This window comes from Lepisosteus platostomus, chromosome 25 (assembly GCF_059453375.1).
Source record: "Lepisosteus platostomus isolate fLepPlt1 chromosome 25, fLepPlt1.hap1, whole genome shotgun sequence".
Taxonomy (NCBI): domain Eukaryota; kingdom Metazoa; phylum Chordata; class Actinopteri; order Semionotiformes; family Lepisosteidae; genus Lepisosteus; species Lepisosteus platostomus.
Window position 1 is genome coordinate 15,819,821 of NC_142635.1, and position 21,121 is coordinate 15,840,941.

Genomic DNA, 21,121 nt, shown 5'->3' on the forward strand with positions numbered 1-21,121 from the left:
GACGTCAGCGTGACCTGTCACTCTGCGAGGAGGTCGGAGGTAAATAAAGAACGGACCAAGACTGTCACACACGGAGATCGGAGAATTTATCAAGTAATACTGGGATTGTGTGTAGCCCATAGTTTTATTATTCGAAAACAAAAATGAAACGAGCAATTTGCGTTTTTGGAAGATATATTTACTAGTTCATTTTTTATCTTAAGAGTGGGCAGAACTACGTTGTTGGGGGTGTTTCAGCTGGGGGAAGGATTTGCGGTTGGCGACTGACTGACGTACTGTGCAGTATAATGACCGTCCGCTTATTTTTTTAATCTCGTTTCTTTAACGGGCAGTTCCTTTTAATCTATCTGTAATGCAGTTTGCACGAAGAAGGCTTAGCGCCATGTCTATTGTAGAGAAAAATGAACATTTAAAAACGTAAGTATGCTACACAACGAGAATATCATATGGGGGAAATCTGTGGATACCGTCATTGTTTCGTGGTACCCATTTTTCAGACGAATTACTAAATTATAGCTCGGAGGTATTAAGGTTTGATTTTTTACAGTGGATCTGAAAAATGAACATATGAAAAGTGAGCTGCTCAATTGTTTTCTTGTAACCTGTTTCCTAGAATGCGAATGAAATGTTGTCCTCAAAATGCTGGACAACCACAGATGCGCCCCGTGGAGGCGTTTTTTTTCTTCTCTGTTAAATGTCAAGAAAAATTAAAACATTTCAATAACGCTCAGTCTCCGTCTGAAACAAAAAACGTCCCCTGTGTCCAACACAAATAATCCAGGAGAATGTTTTTTTTAAAATAATAGCGACTGTGCCTGAACAATGAAGCAGATAATGTGGTGTATTTTCACGTATAAATACAGAAGAGAGAAAAACACGGGAGGTGTGACTAGTGTTAATGTCTCTAATCGTTGAATAATTTATATGAATTAAAAAAATTAAAAGATTTTAGTCTTACGTTTTTACAAATGACACTTCATGTGGTGTACGTGAATTGCAAATGCGCTACACTAGGTAGTAAAATGACTGGTATTTAATTGCTTTAGTGAGATTTAAAAGCCTTTAAATTCCGTATTTTTATCATTATTGATTTTTAAGACCAACCTTTATTTTATGTAGACGTTTGAAGAGGTTCTGCAGTTTAAATGTTGTTCTTGTTTCCTTTGTAGCGTGGAATTAACTTCTGAACATGCCTCTTTGCAAATCTCACGGGGTAGCCAGACATGTCCTTCAGGTCATGTTTGATTGCCTGGGAGGTCAGGCAGCTACTGCTTAACGACTAAGGTACATTATCTCATATTCCACTTTTCTGGTGTTTTCTAAATTGGTGCTTTGACCGCAGTACGTTTCTTCCAGAAACTTGCTTTGAGATTGTGAGGGACACTGTCGCCCCCTCCTGGCCCCCATGGGCAGCGTCCTAGCCCTGTCCTCTCGCCCTGCTCGCCAGAACTCGCCGTTCCCACGTGACAGCATCCACTCACGATGGGACAAGAGAGATGGCCGCCTGACCAACCCTGGTGGCTTCGACGGTCTGCATCGTAGCTGCAAAGGTATTAGAGGGGATGACCTGAAGAAGAGGGGTGTGTCACCACAGGGCCATTAGAGCAAAGCCTGCTGCAAGCCTTTGTGTGTATTGCACTGATAAAGCAGATATTCACATCTGCTTAATATTAAATTTTAGCTTGCTGTTCTGTAGGGAAGTAAAAAGCCACAGCGCAGTTCAGTGAAGGTTTGAGATGAGGTTTAATTTATGATTACAGTGGCCCTTTCTGGAGATCTCTGAAGAACACACACAAGGTGTAGTCCCCATAGTGTCCCAACAGTGTTAAAGTCATATAGTCCACATACACATATGGTCACCCTATGTTGCTATCATGGATAGGTATTTATGAGTGACCATTACCTACACATATATATATAACTATTGGAAAAAAATCATGGCATAGTGGTTATTCCTGGCAATGTTATCTCTGCCTTTCAGTCATTTCTAAAGTGTCACTTTCAACAGGTCTCTAAAAGTCACTCAAGCCATGTCAGAGGAGTGACCCCTGGCCATGGTCAGATTCCTACCGTTTTGATGACCTGGTTGTTGTTATCTTGTCACAACACGATAAATGTCATGTATAAGCAAGCCTGCAGTGAGTATACCCTGAAAAACCCTTCTTACCATACAGAGCTTTAGCTCTGTTTTCTTCCTCAAATTGGAACATCTGTTTTTTGGGATGAAATCTGCAAGTTGCAGAAAAGACATTGACCATCACCAAGCTGCAAAGAGTTTTTCAGTCCACTGAGAGCATGTTGCTCTATTTCTCTATTTAACACAAGTAATTAGAGAAAGGTTATACTCGACGTCTCAAACCACCCTACGTTACGTCCACATCATTCTGATTTAAACTGCAAAGTCCGAGTTCTAAAAACACCATCTTCTCTGCCTTCTCCAGATGTCTTCCCACAACAGATCGAAGGAATCAAGCTCATTATTAACAAGACCCTGAGCAGTTTTTTTGAGGTGAGTCAGTATTTTCTTCCTGTGTTTTTTTTATTTGGTACGATTGGCTCTGCATAAAATTGGGGAAGAACTCTGGCTGCTAATTACCAAAAGCAATCATTTTAGTTTGATCAAACAGGAATCAAAAGCCTCATTCCAGAGCTCCATGATATCACGTTTCTTTAATTCTGCATGTCATGGTAGCCACAAGATTGATGTGAGCTCTTTTACCTCTGCTGACTCAGTCACTGTGTGTGAGTTAGTCTTTGGTAGCCCAGTGCTAAATGTAGCCCAGGTAACTGGTCTATTCATGAAGTGTAGGAATTAAGGTATGAGAGGACCAGGCAGTGATGAATTGGGAATCGTTCAAAAGACAGAATCAAAAATGAATGTTACATTCTGGTAAGAATATTCAGCATCTTGCTCATTGTTTAAAATTCTCTTCATTCTTTAGAAATATACAATCATATGAAAAAATGACTCCCTGTGCTCCATGTTGTTCAATAGCAATCAAGCATAATCAGCTAAAGCAACTGAGTATTGCTACTTTGTCAGGAAGAAGACAGCAGGTGGTAGCATAGAACAGCATATACAGTCCAGAACAGAAAAAATAAGTGAAGCAGGCTCTTTTTCTTTTGAGGGTGTGACTCAGGCATTGTTGTTTTATTAGACAGGAAGGAAGTGCACTAATGTATGCAGATAGGTTATCATACCTTGAAGTGATCTTCATCTTATTGTATTTCAACCTAACTGTAGAGTGCCATTAACAATAATAAAGACATAAATACTAACGACTGGGTACTATGTAACTACATTCTGGGGGTGAAACAGACCTTGGTTATTGCCCAGGTGGTTTAAAGTCTTTTGCGCTGATTTTTGCTCTTTGCGTACCTCCAGGTGAGACACACTTTGCACCTGAGCACTGTTGGACCGTCTAACTACCGTTTCCATGCCTCCTACCTCCAGTCCGACACTGACAGCAAGGAAGTGGTAAGCAGTTGCTCAGCTTTTATGAGTCAGGGGCTTTAGGTGGTTTTCTTCTCATAATAATAATAATAATAATAATAATTGCTTACACTTATTTAGAGCTTTTCTGGACACTCCACTCAAAGCGCTTTACAGGTAATGGGGATCCCCTCCACCACCACCAATGTGCAGCCCCACCTGGATGATGCGACGGCAGCCATAGTGCGCCAGAACGCTCCCCACACATCAGCTCTCAGTGGGGAGGAGAGCAGAGTAATGAAGCCAATTCAGAGATAGGGATTATTAGGAGGCCATGATTGGTAAGGACCAATGGGAGAGTTGGCCAGGACACTGGGGTTACACCCCTACTCTTTTCAAGAAATGCCCTGGGATTTGTAATGACCACAGAGAGTCAGGACCTCGGTTTTACATCTCATCCGAAGGACAGCGCTTGTTTACAGTATAGTGTCCCCGTCACTGTACTGGGGCATTAGGACCCGCATGGACCACATGGACCAGTTGTAAAACTGGAGAACAGATGTGAAGCCATAGAGATCTCCCTCCAGAATCAGAAGGCTACCTGTGTCCTTTCCCAGTTCCCTGGGAAATTTTGCAGTCATAATGTCACCAGAGAAGCACATTTCTTAAATCTACTACATGCGCCTAGAGGAATTGAACCACATGTTGATTTTTTACAGTCTCTGCTTAATTACACATCACAGGTGCACATTTGGTTTTCAGAAATGTTTCTGTTTTTTTTTGTTTTGCAGCTTTGTGGTGTTCTTCAATTTGATTAAAGTTCAAGAAATGCCTTATGCTTTTCTGTGAAGTTTTCTCTGTGTCTAGGGAGCTGAGGTTGATAGACGGGTTTCCTGATGGTGTTTATGTAGATAACCATTTAAAAGCTGATTGTTTGTCAAGGGATTTAATATCTGAAACGCCCAGAACCTACTGTGTTCACTGTTGCCGTGTGCATGTGATTACCAACAATGAAGTGTAGTAAACAAAATACCTGACGATCTTTCTGGAAACTGGCTCGTCCGCATAGATGAACCAGTGAGCAGCAGTAATAAACACTTCAGTGCTCGAGAAGTTCCTCATACGGATTTAAAACGAATTAACCTGCACTTTCAACTTTTAGTGTTAAGATCACCAGACGTATTCTGCATTTTTTATTTTTACTGCTTCTCGCCAATAACAACCTTTTAAAAATGTTAAAGAGGAAAAAAATGCTAAATTTGACTTTTGCATTTGAACATTGAATGGTGTCAAAACAATGTAAATATATACATAATGTGTAAATATAATCTTATTAAGAACACTTTAATGAGGAGATAAAGTAGATTCCCTCCTACATGTAAAGCACTTTGGGATCCTGGAAACAAACTGTGCTATACAAAAGCAAGCAACTATGACACCCCGGTGTCCTGGCCGCATTTACCATCGGCCCTTACCAATCATGGCCTCCTAACAATCCCCCTCTATAAATTGGCTTCATTACTCTGCTCTCCTCCCCACTGATAGCTGATGTGTGGTGAGCGTTCTGGCGCACTATGGCTGCCGTCGCATCATCCAGGTGGGGCTGCACATTGGTGGTGGTGGAGGGGATCCCCATTACCTGTAAAGTGCTTTCAGTGGAGTGTCCAGAAAAGCACTATATAAGTGTAAGCAATTATTATTATTATTATTATTATTATTATCATTATTATTATTTACCAAAAAGCAACTGCAAGTTTTTTTGTTTTTCTCCAGTTTTAACTTGGGGCTTTAGGTGGAATCATAAACTCCAAAAAATACCTGAATTTTTTTAATTGAAAAGCATTGCAAATGCAGGACACTTTACTGTGGATTGTGCGGATTGAGACGATTAGCCACCCTGCCTCACTCTCACTCTGTCTGTCCAGGACTCCCCCATGCTCATCGGGGAAATGGACTCTTCCGGCAGTCTAAACGCCCATTCGCTCCTGCGCCTGAGCGAGCGAATCCGAGCCAAGGCTGTTTTCCAAGTGAGCCAGTCCTGTTCTCCGTCTCTGTGTCACGCTCCTGCAGTCTCTTTTCCGTGCTTTCATATCCTGTAACTTCCAGTTCATTTAGACCAAATACCATGTGCGCTGTGCATTCCCTTTCATTTAACTCTGTTATCTCATAGCTTTAACATGAGCTTTAATCAGAACATAAGAAGGAATTGGAAAACTTGTAAAAGGCAAGTACAGAAGTAGACATATGAAGAATGTTCATCCCTTGTACTTTCTGCTGGTAACATACATACAGTATAAAAAGCTTATTCAGCTTTTTGCTGATCTTCATTTCTAGCTAAATGGAACTCACTGATAAATTCCAGTCTATTAGATATGAGGTATTACATATTAGGTATGAGAAAATAGTTTACATGGACTGTGGCCTCCCCAAGATGTTAGGATTTCTTTATGAGTCTGTGTCAGGAGTATAAAATCTCTCGCAAAATCTTTCTTATCCCTCTTCTTTTGGGGTCTCTGTCCTTCTGTTATTGCGTACTCTCCTCTGCTCCTCCTCTGTCTCTTCTAAAGACCCAGCAGTCTCAGTTTGTGACCTGGCAGTTTGAGACAGAATATCGAGGCAATGACTTCACAGCTGCCTGCACTCTGGCCAACCCAGACATCTTAAAGGAGTCAGGTGAGAGCCGACAGCTCAGCTCACTCTCCCTCTATCTAGTCGCACAGTGGTCTTGGGATCTTGCCCGACTACTCTGTGACAGGGCTTCAGATGTGACATTTAATCACTGCGGTACTGCATGCATAAAAATGTTCTATAAGGTGCTTTGTTAATAATTCAGTAAGCCAAGAACTTTTAACATTTTAACTTCATAGACAGTATGTGTTAAGAGTTCTCCCAAGCCTGGTGAATCATGTCTTTTTTTAAAGAATGACAGTTATTGGCCGTTTTAGCATTTTAAAAAATTTCACTTTAGAAATAATCTAACTTAAACCATCATTGTGAGATGAGAAAATGTTCATGAGGTTTCATTACGCTTTCAGACATCACTGAGTTCTCAGCCTAGAACTATGTATTTCTTTTCCCTTAATGATGAAAAACGCCTCACGTGTTCATATTCTTTGTAGCAACATCAAATGTTTTTGCTATAAACTGGTTGTTTTTTGTTAAGCTGGTATGTGAGTGTGTCACGTGATTGTAGGGTTTGTTTTCTAGAGTTGGTTAACACTTTTTATTCTGTGGGTGTTTCCCTGGGGACAGTAATCATGGTTGCACACTTCCTTCAGAGCGTGTCACCTCATCTGGTGCTGGGTGGAGAACTGGTGTACCACCGGGGTCAGGCAGAGGAGGGCGGGATCCTCACACTAGCAGGGCAGTACTCAGGTAGGTTTAGGACAGTGAATTACAATTCAGTAAACTGCAGAAAGCTACAGTAATTATTATATTAAACTGTCATTCTAAAGCACAGAAATCCTGTTCAATCACAAACAAAACAAGAAAGATTTTTTTTTAATGGAAGCCTTGTAAAGCACGTAGCAGTGCGATTTTTACAGTTCTTGTCATTGCAGTGCAGCAAATTGCAAAAGATTGCTAAAACATTTTTGAAAAGTGTAGGAATAAGAGCCAGTGGCAGTCTGGGCATCTTTGCTGTTTAAAGCCTGTTTCTTCTCCCAAGGTCCGAACTGGGTGGCGACTTTAAATGCTGGCAGGGGAGGTGCCCATGTCAGCTACTACCACAGAGCCAACAAGCAGGTACAGTACAGGAGGTTCCCAACCAGACAGTCTCGGCTCATATAGGAGTGTCACTCATATGTCACTATGCAGACACACCTTGATGTACACAAAAGATCAGTTCCTGAAACCATTCTGTAATTTGCATTTCGCACTTGAGTCATGTGAACCTTTCTTATTTTATACGTGGATAGTAAATGTAAGAGATGCAGACAAAAGAGAATCTTGATCTAAAATGAGTGGTGTACACAATTGAGCAGCATAAGAAAGTCAGACATTTCAAGTGCTGGTTTAAAGCTGTACCAGATGTGGTACATTTGTAACAGAAGGCAAATTTCATTTCTATATGAACGGTAAAAATATAGATTTGAGTGGGGAGCTGCATCAGCATGGCTGGCTCCAGTAAGAAAATATAGTGTAACTAGGTTATGGAGTTTTTATGTACTGTACATAGGCGTTTAACACTTTTGTGGTCATGCACTAAGAGAAACATGACATTTCTAAACAGTGAGAAAGGAAAAAATGCAAAGTGCAAAAGCAAAATGAAAAAAGCTGATTAACTGGGATCAATGTGACACGGCTCAGTGTTGTTCCTCGATCGACTAGAGTAATATGGAAGTGGTTGGGAGCCACCTGCTCTTGGATCTAACCCCTATGTTGCTGTGTCCATGTGTACAGATCCAGGTAGGCGTGGAGTTTGAGGCGAGCACAAGGACTCAGGAGACCATCTTCAGCTTTGGTTACCAGCTGGAGCTTCCAGAAGCCAACATGACCTTCAGAGGTAGGGAACTGCCGTCCAGCACAGAAAGCCATGTGACTTCCTCTTGTTGTTTAAACTCATGGGCTGCTTGTGCTTTGGATGTAAGGATTTGTCTTTGAAGCTCCATGACTTTGGTTAAATTCCCCAGTATGCCACCTCTGTTTCTACCAAACCTACCATGTCCTTATGGGTTTTGGATTGTAAGTATGTCTTTGCAGTTGTGGTTCCTTTTTCCGTGCTATGCCAAGCATGTTCCATCTGAACTGTGTGTGCTCTCGCTGTTGCCTGCGCTGTTTGGGCTGAGGGGATTTTGAAAATGCCAGTGCGAAGGGAAACGTATATTTCTGTTCTGTCTTGGGCGACCTCTTTCAGGAATGCTCGACAGTAGGTGCATCATTGGGGGGGTCCTGGAGAAGCGTCTGTCCCCGCTTCCCGCCGTCCTGATGATGGGGGCATTTGTCAACCACCGCGGGGACAAGGTGCAGTGTGGAATGGGCGTCACCGTGGGCTAGACTGTGGACAACAGGTGGCAGCTGCTCTGTGGGCCCCTGGAGCCTTGATACACTGTGGGAACCGCCAGCGACTGGAAAAATCCCCCCTCCCACCCTCCTCTCCAGGAACACTGCAGGGCAGGGGGAGCCGAGCGGTACGACCCAGGAGGTGGCCAATCCAGGGAGAGTTCGTTTTGCAGTTCCAGTGGCTGAGCGGGATGCTGAATTTCCATGGGAAGAGGCTTTGCTCCAGATGATCTGCATGGGGTCAGCCTGTGTCCAGCCCAGCCCAGCACTGTTAAACAGGTTCCTCCTGCAGCGCACTGTCCACAAGGGGTGGGTTCCAGCGGGCGGGCGCTCACCCTGTGGTCCACGTGGGTCCTAATGCCCCAGTATAGTGATGGGGACACTATACTGTAAAAACAGGTGCCGTCCTTCGGATGAGACGTAAAACCGAGGTCCTGACTCTCTGTGGTCATTAAAAATCCCAGGGCGTTTCTCGAAAAGAGTATGAGTGTAACCCCGGCGTCCTGGCCGAATTTCCCATTGGCCCTTACCAATCATGGCCTCCTAATAATCCCCATCTCTGAACTGGCTTCATTACTCTACTCTCCTCCCCACTGAGAGCTGATGTGTGGTGAGCGTTCTGGCGCACTATGGCTGCCGTCGCATCATCCAGGTGGGGCTGCACATTGGTGGTGGTGGAGAGGATCCCCATTACTTTTAAAGCGCTTTGAATGGAGTGTCCAGAAAAACGCTATATAAGTGTAAGCAATTATTATTATTATTAATGCCATGATGTGTCTGTGCTGTGGCAGCGATGGCAGGCTTGGCCGATTGTGTCAGGTGACGCAGTGCATCTAGGCCTTAATCCGAAGCTAGTGAAGGACCAATTAAATTGTACCCTTGACAGTGTTCTCAAAGCCAGCATTCCACACATGAATGGCAGCTGCCTTGTGGTGCTCCGGCTTCTTTACATCAAAATCCAAACATAGCTTTGATGCTGCAGGCATGCATCCCCAGACATATTTTTGAAGAAGACGCACTTGGTCTACAGACCAAACCAGACAGCGCCTCTTGTGTCAGCTGAAGAGGTCACATAGGCACCGACCTGGGACTGTTCATGAGTGTTTTTGTGTAATAAACATGTCCTGAAGCTGGAAGTTTTTTTGATGTCATTTAAAGACTCGTAAGCTCGTGTGAAGCAGTTTGTCAAAGCTGGCACAAACAGCTTGTTGGAAAAGTGCCTCCAATTTGAAGCATGCTATGGAGTTCTGCTTCTCACACTTGTTAAGCAGTGGATCTAGATCTCCTTATATATCTTTTTTTTTTTCCCCCCAGAGTCCTCAATATCACTTCAGGTATCAGTTAAACAGGCAAACAAATCTCTAAAGCACTGGAGGTGTGTTTTCTGACTAGTCAAGGTCAGAAGCAGTTCTACCGGTCTGGGTTTTTGTTTACTGCATTTGTACTGCAGGCAAACTGCTGCTAAATATAATAACTAACATTTAAATTCAAAAGAGCTTCCAAGCTGGTGCAAAGGGAACAATAGAACCACTGAAAAGTACAATGCTTTGTGCAGGTGCTGTTGACAGATGGTGCAGTAGCTCAACAGTGTGGTGAAGCAGATTTGCACTTATGCGTTGATGTGTCCAAGGAGAGTCTATGTTGTCCTTTTTGAGTTGCAGGGATAAAACATTGTTGTCATGTGTGGGTCTTACTGCAACAAAAGCAGATTTTGTTCATTTTCTTACCCCATTTGCTGTGCGCATGAGACATTTCTCCTGAGATTTATTACTTTGCTTAGCTCTGTAAAAACACATATCCCAAGATTATGGTCTTGACCTAAGAATTGCATAAGTGTCAGTGCGTGCCCCTGAAGGCTCCCCTGCCCTGATAACCTTCCAGCCTGTGCCTCTTTCTAAACGTCAAGTAACTAGTAGGTATGACTGAACAGGACAGGGGTAAAAATTGGATAAAACTGGCACCATGTGAAAGTTAGCAAACGCATGTAATATCAGGAATGGAAGTTGATAATCGGGTGGAGTGTAATAGTCTTAAACACAGACTACAGTTGCCTAGTTATTTGATGGAATTTAATTTATTTGAAATGGCATCGATGTTGCACACATTACCTACTGTTGAATAGATCTCATGTTCAGCTTGTCAAAAGCATATCTGTACACAGTTGCAATTGTTTTTAATTATGTACTTCTTAATTTATTCAGATATTGTTATCCTGTCATCATTGCTTTGGGAATTCTGAGATCATTGTTGGTATTTAATGGGGTAAAGGCACAAACAGGAAGTGGAATTATATCCAGCTGTTCCTATCCCCACAGCCTCCTTCAAGAATAAGTAAAAACTAATGCCCAATGTAAAATAAAGTTTTAGAAACTGTTCTCAATGTGTGGGTCATTGCTGTTTTAAGATGAATGTTATAATAGTGAAGCGCTTGACCATTTAAAAATAATGATTTTTAAATTTTCCCAGAATAGTTCATTTTTAATTTAAGCATTTAAATCTTTCTTTTGCTTAATTATTTGAGTAATAATACTAGCTGGAATATGTATTTTATGGGAAATATGTTGTTGTTTTGCTTTGCAACTGGTTGTTGTTTTTACATGTACTAATTTGAGTAATAACAGCTAAGCTTTTCCCATCCATCCACTATTGGAAAGGAGCCTTTTTCTGGCAGGGATCAGGGCAAACCTACCAACAACTCTTCCATAAGCACATGGCTCAAAGTGGACAAAATCCAATGTTAAATAGAGTTTCCCTTCTGTCTGAAAGGCATAGTACAATTTGACTGTAAAAGGGTGATTTACTTCCACCAGTATGTCCCATTCCATTTTTGGATCGATCCCTCACTTTCAAACACATTTTCTTCAGCACTCACTGGACGGGCAGCACTTTACTGCAGGACACACGCAAGAACATGGGGCTAATACAGAGATGCCATCATATACACAGCATCTCTCCAACCAAATTGTTCTTTAAGCCTTGTCCCCTTTCTGTTTTAATGGCAGGGTTTCAATGCCAGCTTGTCTCGAAGCAACCCAGTGAACATGGAGCCTTGCGGTGAACCTGACTATCACCCTGGTGTAAAAATACTAAATACCTTCTGTCCTTCTGGGTGGGAAAAGGAAGAGATTCCAGAAGTAAATTGCTCAAGCCACTTCTGTACCAGGCTTTTCTCCCCCTCCTCAGGGAAGTGCCATGCCCTGATATAAACCCCTGGGGCAAGCGAGCACAGTACCTCAGGCCTGCGTTATTCAGGTACTGTCACACCACCACCACCAGTTCTGTGCCTGTGGTCAGAAACCAAATTTTGTAACACTGTTCCCACCCAAATAATGTGGAAGGTTAAAGTCTTGACAATAAAAAACATGCATCTCTTCCGTTGTCTTACTGCGCATGTTTGCATAAACATCTCGATACTGTTACTCAGCTAAATCTAAATTGGAATAGCATGTGTTGCAGCAGAAATACCACCCCCTCATCCCCATTACGCTCATAAACTCTTTCTCTGCAAGTTTATCCAGTGATTCACACACAAACCTCCTGCGAAGGTGCTTTAATGAGCCGTCTTTATCCTGGGCCGTTAGCAATGTGCTCTGTGAGTTGCTGAAGTGCACTGCCTAAAAAAGGTCACATATTTCAGGCTGTGAATCTCAACACAGTGTGACGTTTGTGTGTCACTAACAAGCTCTGCAGGCATGGTCCCCTGAACTTTTCAATCTGGCGTTGTCTCAAGGCTACATGCGAAACTAAGAGAAATACCACAAAGCTCAGTGACGCATAGTTTTGGCCTATTTGCCTAAACACATTAATTAAAACCAGCGGAACATGAATTTCCACATGTAAATGTGTGAAATCCCCAAGAATGATTAGGATCCTGTTTTGAAAGCTCTCAGTTTCCAGTGTTTAGCTGCAGGCTGCAAAGGTATCTTGCAGATTACAGCCCAGTAGATGGGATTGGAAAGCAACAATACTTGCACTTAATAATATTGCTTAAAGAGCTATAACAGAGTAAAAAAAACACTAATGGGGTCACTGCAGCCCTATTCCAATTCATGTTTTTTTTAATATATCGTATGTACTGAAGGTTGAAGAGCTGGTTTATCTGGTCCCATACTGTTGATTTATAAGGAAACATAACATGAGTTGTTCCGTGTTCTCACTTGCTTTATCTGTTTGGCAGTCCTGTACTCTGTTTTAGGAACAGTCCATTCAGGTCTCTGTTCTCTGTCTCTGCGCTATGAAGGTGATATTTCTCCTGGTTGGGTTTACTGCAGCTGAATTTGTGTTGCGGCGTAAAGCAAGTGCAGGCCTATGGCCAGTCTGCAGGGCTGTACATGCTATGTGCTGAATGTGAGGCTGTCCTATGGACTTGTCTCTCTTATCGCAGCACAATCACACTTCCTCATTCCTCCCTGGTGACACACCGCCCCACTCTCTGCTGCACGTTCAGGACACATTCAGCCTCCACACCCTCTAGCTCTCCCATCTTCTTGTTCCTTCTCTCGGTGTCGCCCGGCAGAGGTCTGCAGCTGCTGATGAGCCTCTCGATGTCCAGTCTGATTTTCTGGAAGAGGGACTGACACTTGAACCCCTGGAAATCTGATGATCTGATATGCCAGTGTTGGGTGAGCTGAATAATTTTTAAATGATGATGGAAATTCAAAGCATTCTACAGAGATGTTTACCAGATTTATTTTCACTGCTGTCAGTCTTCCTCATATAGGGTTGTGGCATAAGTGTTGCTGTTATTCATAAGGATGGCCAAGATCCTCATGATCATTGTCGTCAGATGAGTGAGACTTCCCGACTGAAGGTTGTCTCTTACATCTCTCAACACTTGAAGACAATACTCGTGGCCCTCCTATTTAAACATTCCTGAAAATTACACCCATGTGCATCACTCACAGGAGCATTTCAGGCTACTAGAGATCGCAATGAATAGTGCTCCTCAACGTACCTCTCTAATTTTGTAATTGATTGTAGTTTTGTACGGCTATGTCTGTGTATTTAATTTGCCCAATCATAAAAATCCTTAGTTCTAAACAAAGCCTTATTATGCACTTTGTCTTATTTATGATCTCTAACAAATCGCAGTGCTGACGCTGGATGTGTGGCGAGAGATGAAAACTATTTAAATGAGTGTTTACGTAAAAATGTTTTTCCTGTAACTCTAGTCCCTAGTGCCTCAGGAACGTGTGTGTGTGTCTGTGTGTATTCAAATCCGTACACTATCCTAGCCTGCCGCTTGCTGTAATTAATCACTAGGGCCTCTGCAACTTGAGGGGGCTCCAGACTACTAAAAGAAACACGGGTGTCTGTGTTTTGTTCAGTCATGTGTCAAAATATAAATAGCTCGATTTAAAAAACGTTCTGGTCATGAAGTTCGAATTTTGATCCTGAAGCATGAATTCATGTCCATGTCCTGCTTGCTTTGATTTAAGCTAAGCCAAGCACATGGAGCTTGTTTTTGTCTTTTCCTCCGATCTGCTCTTGCTCTGCTGTGACACGGAGGATGAGAAATGCAGATGAGAAAGAGAGCAGTTCTTCACAGACAGTGAGGTCCACTGCAGTTCTGACAGGGTTGTGTACTTCAGAGTGTTTTGTACCTCTAAACACCTGGAAGAAGGATGGGTGTGCACATCTGGCCAAGTTGCATCTGTTTAATTTAGTCCTTGCACTTTGTTATTTCACGGTTGTGAATGCACAGTTGTCTTTGTGCATTCTGTTACAGCGGGGCTCTGTACCTTTCCTGCAGTGCAATTCTGTAATCCTGCTGGATGGATCGTGTGGGCAGGATGCACCCCAGATCATCTGTCCCAGATGCCATGAGGGGACCCCAGCCTCAGCCCTGCAATCTGCGGAGAACAGCCTGCACAGAGAGAAGGGAGCAGCCCCCTTTCTGCACGCTGCCAGAATGAGGCGGTTCTTCCCCACAGCGGCAGTGTTCCTCTGTCTCCTCTGCTGCAACGTCACACCCTCAGGTAAAGCAGCTTTGCAGTGTTTTTCAATAAAATAATTCCCATTAGAGCTGCTGGTCCACACACACGCTTTCATACTGAACTTTGCTTTTTAAAGCTGTTCTGAATGATGTACAGTGCGAATAAGGCCTTGTGCTTGGCCTGAGATGGCACAGTTCTTTGTGTGCTGATGTGCTGATTCTGTGCTCAGTATCTGATGAAACACAGCCTCGGGAAGTGGACAGTTCCTGAGCTCCTGTCCCTCTCTTCAGCAGGCGAGCTCTCTCCCCCAGTGAACCTGAACGTGGCCATAGTGGATTTCGTCAGCAAAGTCCAGTGGACCCCAGGACTAGGGTCCCGCCCGGGCACTCTCTACTCCTTACAGATGAAAAACATATTACTGGGGTGAGTCCTGCAGAGACATTGACTTTACTGGCAGACCCAGAAATTTGGAGCTTTGCCTGGGATTAGCAACAAAGCAAGGAAACCATAAGGATTTCACTTTCAGTAGTGACTCTTATGGGTAATGTCTTTCGTGAGCTTTTTAGTGATGGTGGGGAAAGCCCAAAGGCTTTATGAGGACAAGTGCAGGAACTCAGATAAATCCATATCCGTTATTTATATTTTAGAAAGCGTGGCTCTAAAAGTGTGCTGGAACTTCCTCTCCTGCTGGGTTTTTCTTTCTAGCTTAAATCAGACGTGGGAGCAGGTTGAAAACTGCACTGCCATCGAGTCAACGAGTTGCAGGCTGCCGCTGTCGTTTGCCGACATCTACGGGTACTTCTTCATCAGAGTGAGAGCCACCTGGAACGGGAGAGACTCAGACTGGTCCCAGACGAAGCAGTTCCAGCCCTACAGAGATTGTAAGGGTCTTCCCCTCTTCCGTAGTCTGTCGCTTACTGTAGGTTAGTGTCTGCTACAGGGATATCCGAGAGCTCTTTGAAATCCCAGTCAAATCTGGCTTCTCCTCGTAGCCCGACCCTGTGTAGCTGTAAGAAATTGTGACATTAACACACATACCTATTTGCATTTTGGTTTTGGGGGGTTTTCAGTTTTTTCAGACTTGGGATACACCCCTGTACAAGACATGAATAAAGACCCCCTCCGCGGACACCCCTGCCTGTCAGAGCTGTTTGTCGCTTGGCACACAGCACCTGACAGGAGGGGGGGACATCTCTCACTGACCTCGCTGTCGCATGCTTGTCACCAGAGTCACTGTTACAGCAGAACCTGGCCTTGGCAGTGCCCCTCTTTGCATTTACAGCACCACGAGCAGAATTCCATTTGCAGTTGGATACTACTACTGCTGTGCTACTACTAATAATTTATAGAACTTTAATTTAACACCATATGTAATGATAAAAAAACAGTACAGAAATAAAATACAATTCGTAAAAGACATAGGCCCCAGTAAAAATATGTTTTAAATTTTAGATATAAAAACAGTCAAAGAATCTGCCTCTTGAAGAGTCGCAGGAAGGGCATCAGAGCAGTGAGAGATTTAGTCCCAGGTACACCGAGCAGTGGATCAGCCTCATCTGACCACAGCCTTCGGGAAGCTGGGCATACATGAACGAGTTCAGAAATGAATGATGGAGCCAAATTACTCAGAGCCTTATTTGTCAGTATCAAGATATTTTATTGAATATGTGACTTTATGGGCAACCAATGATGAGATTAAGGGCTTGACCTGTATAAAACTGCACTTGTTCAGTCTGGGGCCACTCCTTTCTGTGACTCCTGCACTCCTCAGCAGTCCTCACAGCTGTGCTTTGGTGCTGGACAGCCCTCTGCAGGGCTTTCCTGTCCCTCCGTTTTCCCATTTTTATTTCAGTGGGAGACCTGCAGAGTTTTTGAAGCAGGCATTTCTTTACTTCTTTTTGTTGCTGCTGCATTGCTAGATGTTGAAATAACTGAGGCCTTGCAGGACTGAACTTCCCATTCTCTCTATCTGTCTTGGCAGCTGACATGAGCCCCCCCATCACCTCCCTGTCGTTCAGCGAGCGGTCCATCTCTGTGCGCGTTCACCACCACATAGCGCCACTGTGGAGAAGCCTGCAGTATGTCATTGAGATGTATGAAACCAGGAAGCCAAAGACAGTGCAGGTAAGGACACCCTGGATAAAGGCGTCTGTTCAGTAATGAGCTGACAGTGATAATGCTAGTCAGTGTGGTATGGAGATGCTTGTTCTGTGTTTTATAACTCTAGACTGGTAGAGACGTGGGTTCATCTCATTACTTTCATTACTTTTAATCCAGCTCTTAAAAGTAAGTAAGAGCTAAAATAAACTGTTTTTGTCTGTGTTCAAATATCGTTCTACAAGGACCTGTGCAGACAAGTTCAGCCACTGGGTTTCTCTGCTGTTCTTGCAGCTGGAGTACCTGTCGAACGTCTCCGGGCAAGCCATGCACTGCTTCGAGGGACTGATCCCACAGTACCGCTACTGTGTGAGAGCCAAGGTCATCGCCCACACAGAGAGCCCGCTGTCCCCTGAGAAGTGCATCTCACTGCCCAGCAAGAGTGCAGGTTAGTCGGGAAAGTCTCCCAGTAACATCCCAGTAACATCTGTTTTCCGTACTTCCTTCCCTGCCTGCGGGCTTTCCCAGTCACCCACATCTCCCACATCTGGAACAAAAGAGATTCTCTTGCATTTAAAACCAAGAACAGGAGATACTTCTTCACCCAAAAAGCGAGTGTGGAACAAGCTGCCCAGCCATGTGGTTGATGCTGATGCCTTGGCTTCTTTCAAGGATCAACGTGAAAGCTCAATTAACTAACAGCTAGTTGAGTGGCTTCTGCTCGTGATCATGTTTTTATGACAGACAGTCTGTGTGCTAAAGGCTGTTTGTTGAGCTACAACCAGTGTGTTTGTCCTGCTGGGTGTCAGCCCGTGATGTGTGAAGTGGGAGAGCAGGAGGTCCTGTTTGTCCATAGTCGTGCTGTACTGCACGTTCATCCTCTCTGACTTACAGGCGATTCACATCTGGGTTTGTTTTCTCGCCCGCTACCCCAGTCCACTGGAAAACGGTGATCGCCGTGAGCTGTGCCCTCCTCCTGCTTGCCTTCCTGGCAGTGACCTCCATCCTGCTACTGTTGTGCTACCTGCGGCCCAGGCCTTCGGCGTGCCAGACACCCCGCACACTGGTATGTCATTAAGAGGCTCACTGGCTGCACTGCCAGCAGGTGGCGCTTAAAGGGTTTTGTCCTGCTGATAGGGTTCTTCTCTGTAATGGAGGCTTAGCTCACAGAACTAGGACTAGGAGAGTGGCAAGCTTTAAAATATGCAAGTTTATAATATCATAATATGTGAGGTATGTATTTGTTGCATGTGTTCAATTGGAAAATCATAGTCTGGCTTCTTGACACAGCTATCCTTTCGCTTAAACTGTTTTTCCTACAAGGATTCTTCTCTGCATTTAAAAAGAAAGCACGTTGCAGCAGTGTTGTCAGCACCAGTAATAATACCATCCCCATCTATGAATTGGCTTCTTTACTCTGCTCTCCTCCCCACTAATGGCTGATGTGTGGTGAGCTTTCTGGCGCACTATGGCTGCACATTGGTGGTGGTGAAGAGGAGTCCCCATTACCTGTAAAGCGCTTTGAGTGGAGTGTCCAGAAAAGCGCTATATAAGTGTAAGCAATTAATTAAATTAAATCTCTTTTGTGACCAGATGATTTTCAATGAGGATCCATGCTGGAGACAAAACCTCAAGAATGTGGTCTGGAATCCGAAAGGCACACTGGTATCCAGCCCTGCAGTGTCTGCATGGCACTGTTCCACTGCGCTGGGCAAGTGGGAGTCACAGGATGATCAGTTCCCCTCTGACGCCTTGGTCTCCAGTGAAGTGCCCGATTCCCCCACCAGTCTGCACGTGTACTGCAAGAGGTGCTCGCTGTTCCTGGCACAGGGAGAGGAGGAGCCGAGCCCCACGGAGAAGCTGGAGCCACAAGAGCCTCCAACCTCTGGACATGACACAGATGAACAGGAACTGGGTCCTAGCTACAAGCAGGAATTTGGGACTGATGTGGCTGGACAGCCATCTGATAAAATCTTAGAGGACAGTGGGGGCTTCTCTGAGCTTCCTAGTTCCAATCTGCCTCTGGATCATGGACCTGCTGAAGGTGCCCGACCCAAGTTCAGTGAAATCTACTACAAGACCGCTGGTGACTGGGATACAAGTGCCAGTGGTGTGATGTATGGCGACCCACAGCTCTATATCAGTGTCCTGGGGCTCTGTCAGGGGGCCTCAGAGGAGCCTGTTTCCCCCCCTGCTTTGGTGGAGTCAGAAGCCTATGAGCAGACCCTGCTGGGCACAGCTAATCGCGTCTTGTCCACTGGGTATGAATGGCGCCCAGACCCTTGTGCACTTTGATGTAAGCGGACACTTGTCCTGTCTCACTGTGACAGTTCCTGCACGTTCTGACCTGGTTTGATACCTCCTCCGCACCTTACAACTTCTCAGAGCAGTTCTCAGGGCATGGTCCTTGTCCACTCTTGAGGGCATGTCTGCTAGATAGCAGAGGAGCACCAGAATAGGCTGGCAGCCTCCTGCAGCTGGATTAAAAGCGATGAGGTGAACCTATGTTGTAACATCAACTGGACAATGCATTCCTAGCCAGGAATTCCAAGTCTTAATAATCTCTGACTACTAAATAAATCACTCCTACCCTGTATGGTAATGTGTGTGCTAGTGCTTTAGAGACAATTCTTTGCAGCTTTAGTGCTAGCTGCATTTTTCCAGGGGGTGAGTGAAAGAGGAAGATTTTTAGGGGACCTGCCTGACCAAGTCATTCCTCAGTCTGTCTCACTTGGACCTGAGGTTGGGGTCACACATGGGCATCAGACTACCTCACACCCATTCCCCCACCAGGCACAGAGAGGCAGTGGCACGAAGCTTGGACAGATTCCCACCCAGGGGACAGCCAGGGCTCCCAAGACAGGAGAAAGCCTTTAGAAGACACTGAGTGAACCTGCTGGCACCATACTGAAAATGTCTGCGTACAGCAATTGCAACACATTCATGTTCAGGTTGGGCTCAAGCACTTTTATGCGATGCATTTTAATTCTGGGTGCTGTATTGTAAATGTGGTCCCCATGGGAGGGCACAGACATTGTTGCATCTCTTCAGAACACTGCACACAGCAGATACTTTCTGTGGCAGACGTATTTCTTTCATGCAGCGATTTGGACAGCAGCAGCTCCAGCAGGAAGCAGGATTGCTTCCTGATGTTGTTGCTGAATATTTGCATCAAAGGCCTGGATTAAGAACAGGCTAGCTACATAACAGAATACAATGGGGTGGAGACTCTAGACTTTGTCTAACTATGTCTGGGTTCCTGCTTTTTCTTCAATGGGCTCTGGCTCCTGAGACCCAGCCTGTTTGGAGCAGTGGATCCTCAGCAGGTGAAATGGGAAGACTAGCACTGGCGTCTGCAGAGCAGGACCAGTTGGCTGTCCTGCAGGCCTTTGAAGAAACATGCGCACTGCTTGGAAGTAAAAACCTTTCCCAGCAGCATAATTCTCATATAGAAATGAGAGGTAAACCGCGGTTCTTTAGTCACACGGTACATACCATGGTGCGTTTTAGCGCAGGTCACTCAAGCTGGTGCTAATCTTTTCTGAAGCTCCCCTCTCTGTCAGGGGCCCAGTAGTACCAGTCCAGAGCTCTTTGTTTTGTGTTTTGTCAGAATTCATGGTGCAAAAAAATGATATGTGAAAGGATTCATCCTGTCCATGTGACTTGTGCAGCTAGGATCTATGATCTTCTACTGTCAAGTAGGAGGTTCACGGGAGAGTGTTCTGTTTGCTCATAGATACAGATCAGACCTGACAAAAATGTTACCTTCTGCTTGACGGTGCTTTCGTGTAATGAAGAGATTTACATCCCTGCTGCTGTAGGAGGCTGCTCGTAGCCCAGGGAGCCTGGTGAAACTGCCTGTGCACAGTACATAGATATATAGATATATGTAACTGCCTTTGCTACCTCTGGCTTTTTTCATGTGTTGTTTTATTTTTGGTGCACCTGTTGCTTTGCAGTCAATAGGCATCCATGGTAAAGGAAAAAGCTCCATGTTTTACTTACCTACTGCATCTGCTACCTTCAATGGTTCCAGTGAAAAGACAGGTGCTTGTGTCTTGGCAGACCCTGTCTTCCCATTTTTCTCTAGGTCTTTGTGCTCTTCCAGACCCCAGCTTCACTAACGGACAGTTACACATGAGAATACGCCATTCGGCCCATCTGGCTACTGTAATTGATCCCAGGATCCTGTTGGTTGTCTATCAGGTGCCTCTTCTTTCTTAAGTGAAGTCAAATTAAATGAAGTTAAAAAAAAATGTGGAACAGAAGGCTTTGGAAGAAAACATTCTGCTTGTTCAAAGCAAAATTGGATTATGAATCTTATTTTTTTCATCAGTGTTTTTTGTGTTGTCCGATAGCACACTTTTATGCACTAGATTTTATTTTCCAGGTTACTGTTAATTTGTAAAGAATGTTTCAATTTTCAGTTATAAATATTGGCTGTGTTATTATTTTTGCTTGTATCTGTCTCTGTTGTCTTTGGTATTGTTTTACACTAAAATGTTTTGAGATTGTCAAATAAAATAAAGATTATTTTTTAAAATAGCCACCCCCAAAACATAAATCACTTTCCTTCACAAACTTCAAGCCACTGTTGTGCTCCAGGTCCTGCACTCTTAAAGGAATGTCTAAAAATGGCAGAAGAGGGGCGAAT

At 44.2% G+C, this 21,121-nt stretch overlaps 2 protein-coding genes across 5 annotated transcripts; both read left to right on the plus strand.

The window, feature by feature from the left end:
• Positions 1 to 27: 27 nt before the first annotated feature.
• On the plus strand, positions 28 to 10,809 carry LOC148641221 (mitochondrial import receptor subunit TOM40B). Of its 2 annotated transcripts, XM_088619607.1 has the most exons (11): positions 28 to 417; positions 1,170 to 1,284; positions 1,357 to 1,550; positions 2,442 to 2,509; positions 3,386 to 3,478; positions 5,359 to 5,460; positions 6,001 to 6,106; positions 6,686 to 6,808; positions 7,101 to 7,177; positions 7,835 to 7,937; positions 8,289 to 10,809. In XM_088619607.1, the coding sequence occupies exons 3-11, from the start codon at positions 1,406 to 1,408 to the stop codon at positions 8,426 to 8,428; spliced, it is 957 nt and encodes a 318-aa protein (XP_088475733.1). In that variant the 5' UTR covers positions 28 to 417; positions 1,170 to 1,284; positions 1,357 to 1,405; the 3' UTR covers positions 8,429 to 10,809. The 2 variants fall into 2 exon arrangements, with proteins under 2 accessions (XP_088475733.1, XP_088475734.1); XM_088619608.1 differs by lacking the exons at positions 28 to 417; positions 1,170 to 1,284; positions 1,357 to 1,550 and adding an exon at positions 1,564 to 2,138.
• Positions 10,810 to 10,952: 143 nt separating this feature from the next.
• On the plus strand, positions 10,953 to 21,012 carry crfb12 (cytokine receptor family member B12). Of its 3 annotated transcripts, none has more exons than XM_088619599.1 (8): positions 10,953 to 13,056; positions 14,163 to 14,412; positions 14,661 to 14,793; positions 15,076 to 15,251; positions 16,352 to 16,494; positions 16,762 to 16,915; positions 17,403 to 17,533; positions 18,061 to 21,012. In XM_088619599.1, the coding sequence occupies exons 2-8, from the start codon at positions 14,346 to 14,348 to the stop codon at positions 18,760 to 18,762; spliced, it is 1,506 nt and encodes a 501-aa protein (XP_088475725.1). In that variant the 5' UTR covers positions 10,953 to 13,056; positions 14,163 to 14,345; the 3' UTR covers positions 18,763 to 21,012. The 3 variants fall into 3 exon arrangements, with proteins under 3 accessions (XP_088475725.1, XP_088475724.1, XP_088475726.1); XM_088619598.1 differs by having other exon boundaries at positions 14,187 to 14,412; XM_088619600.1 differs by having other exon boundaries at positions 14,187 to 14,412; positions 14,664 to 14,793.
• The last annotated feature ends 109 nt before the right edge of the window (positions 21,013 to 21,121 follow it).

Coding starts and splice junctions, on each gene's coding strand:
- crfb12 (XM_088619599.1), top strand. CDS start 14,346: ATGAGGCGGTTCTTCCCCACAGCGGCAGTGTTCCTCTGTCTCCTCTGC. Junction 14,413..14,660: donor CTGCAACGTCACACCCTCAG/GTAAAGCAGCTT, acceptor CCCTCTCTTCAG/CAGGCGAGCTCTCTCCCCCA. Junction 14,794..15,075: donor ATGAAAAACATATTACTGGG/GTGAGTCCTGCA, acceptor TTTTCTTTCTAG/CTTAAATCAGACGTGGGAGC.
- LOC148641221 (XM_088619607.1), top strand. CDS start 1,406: ATGGGCAGCGTCCTAGCCCTGTCCTCTCGCCCTGCTCGCCAGAACTCG. Junction 7,178..7,834: donor ACCACAGAGCCAACAAGCAG/GTACAGTACAGG, acceptor CCATGTGTACAG/ATCCAGGTAGGCGTGGAGTT. Junction 7,938..8,288: donor AGCCAACATGACCTTCAGAG/GTAGGGAACTGC, acceptor GACCTCTTTCAG/GAATGCTCGACAGTAGGTGC.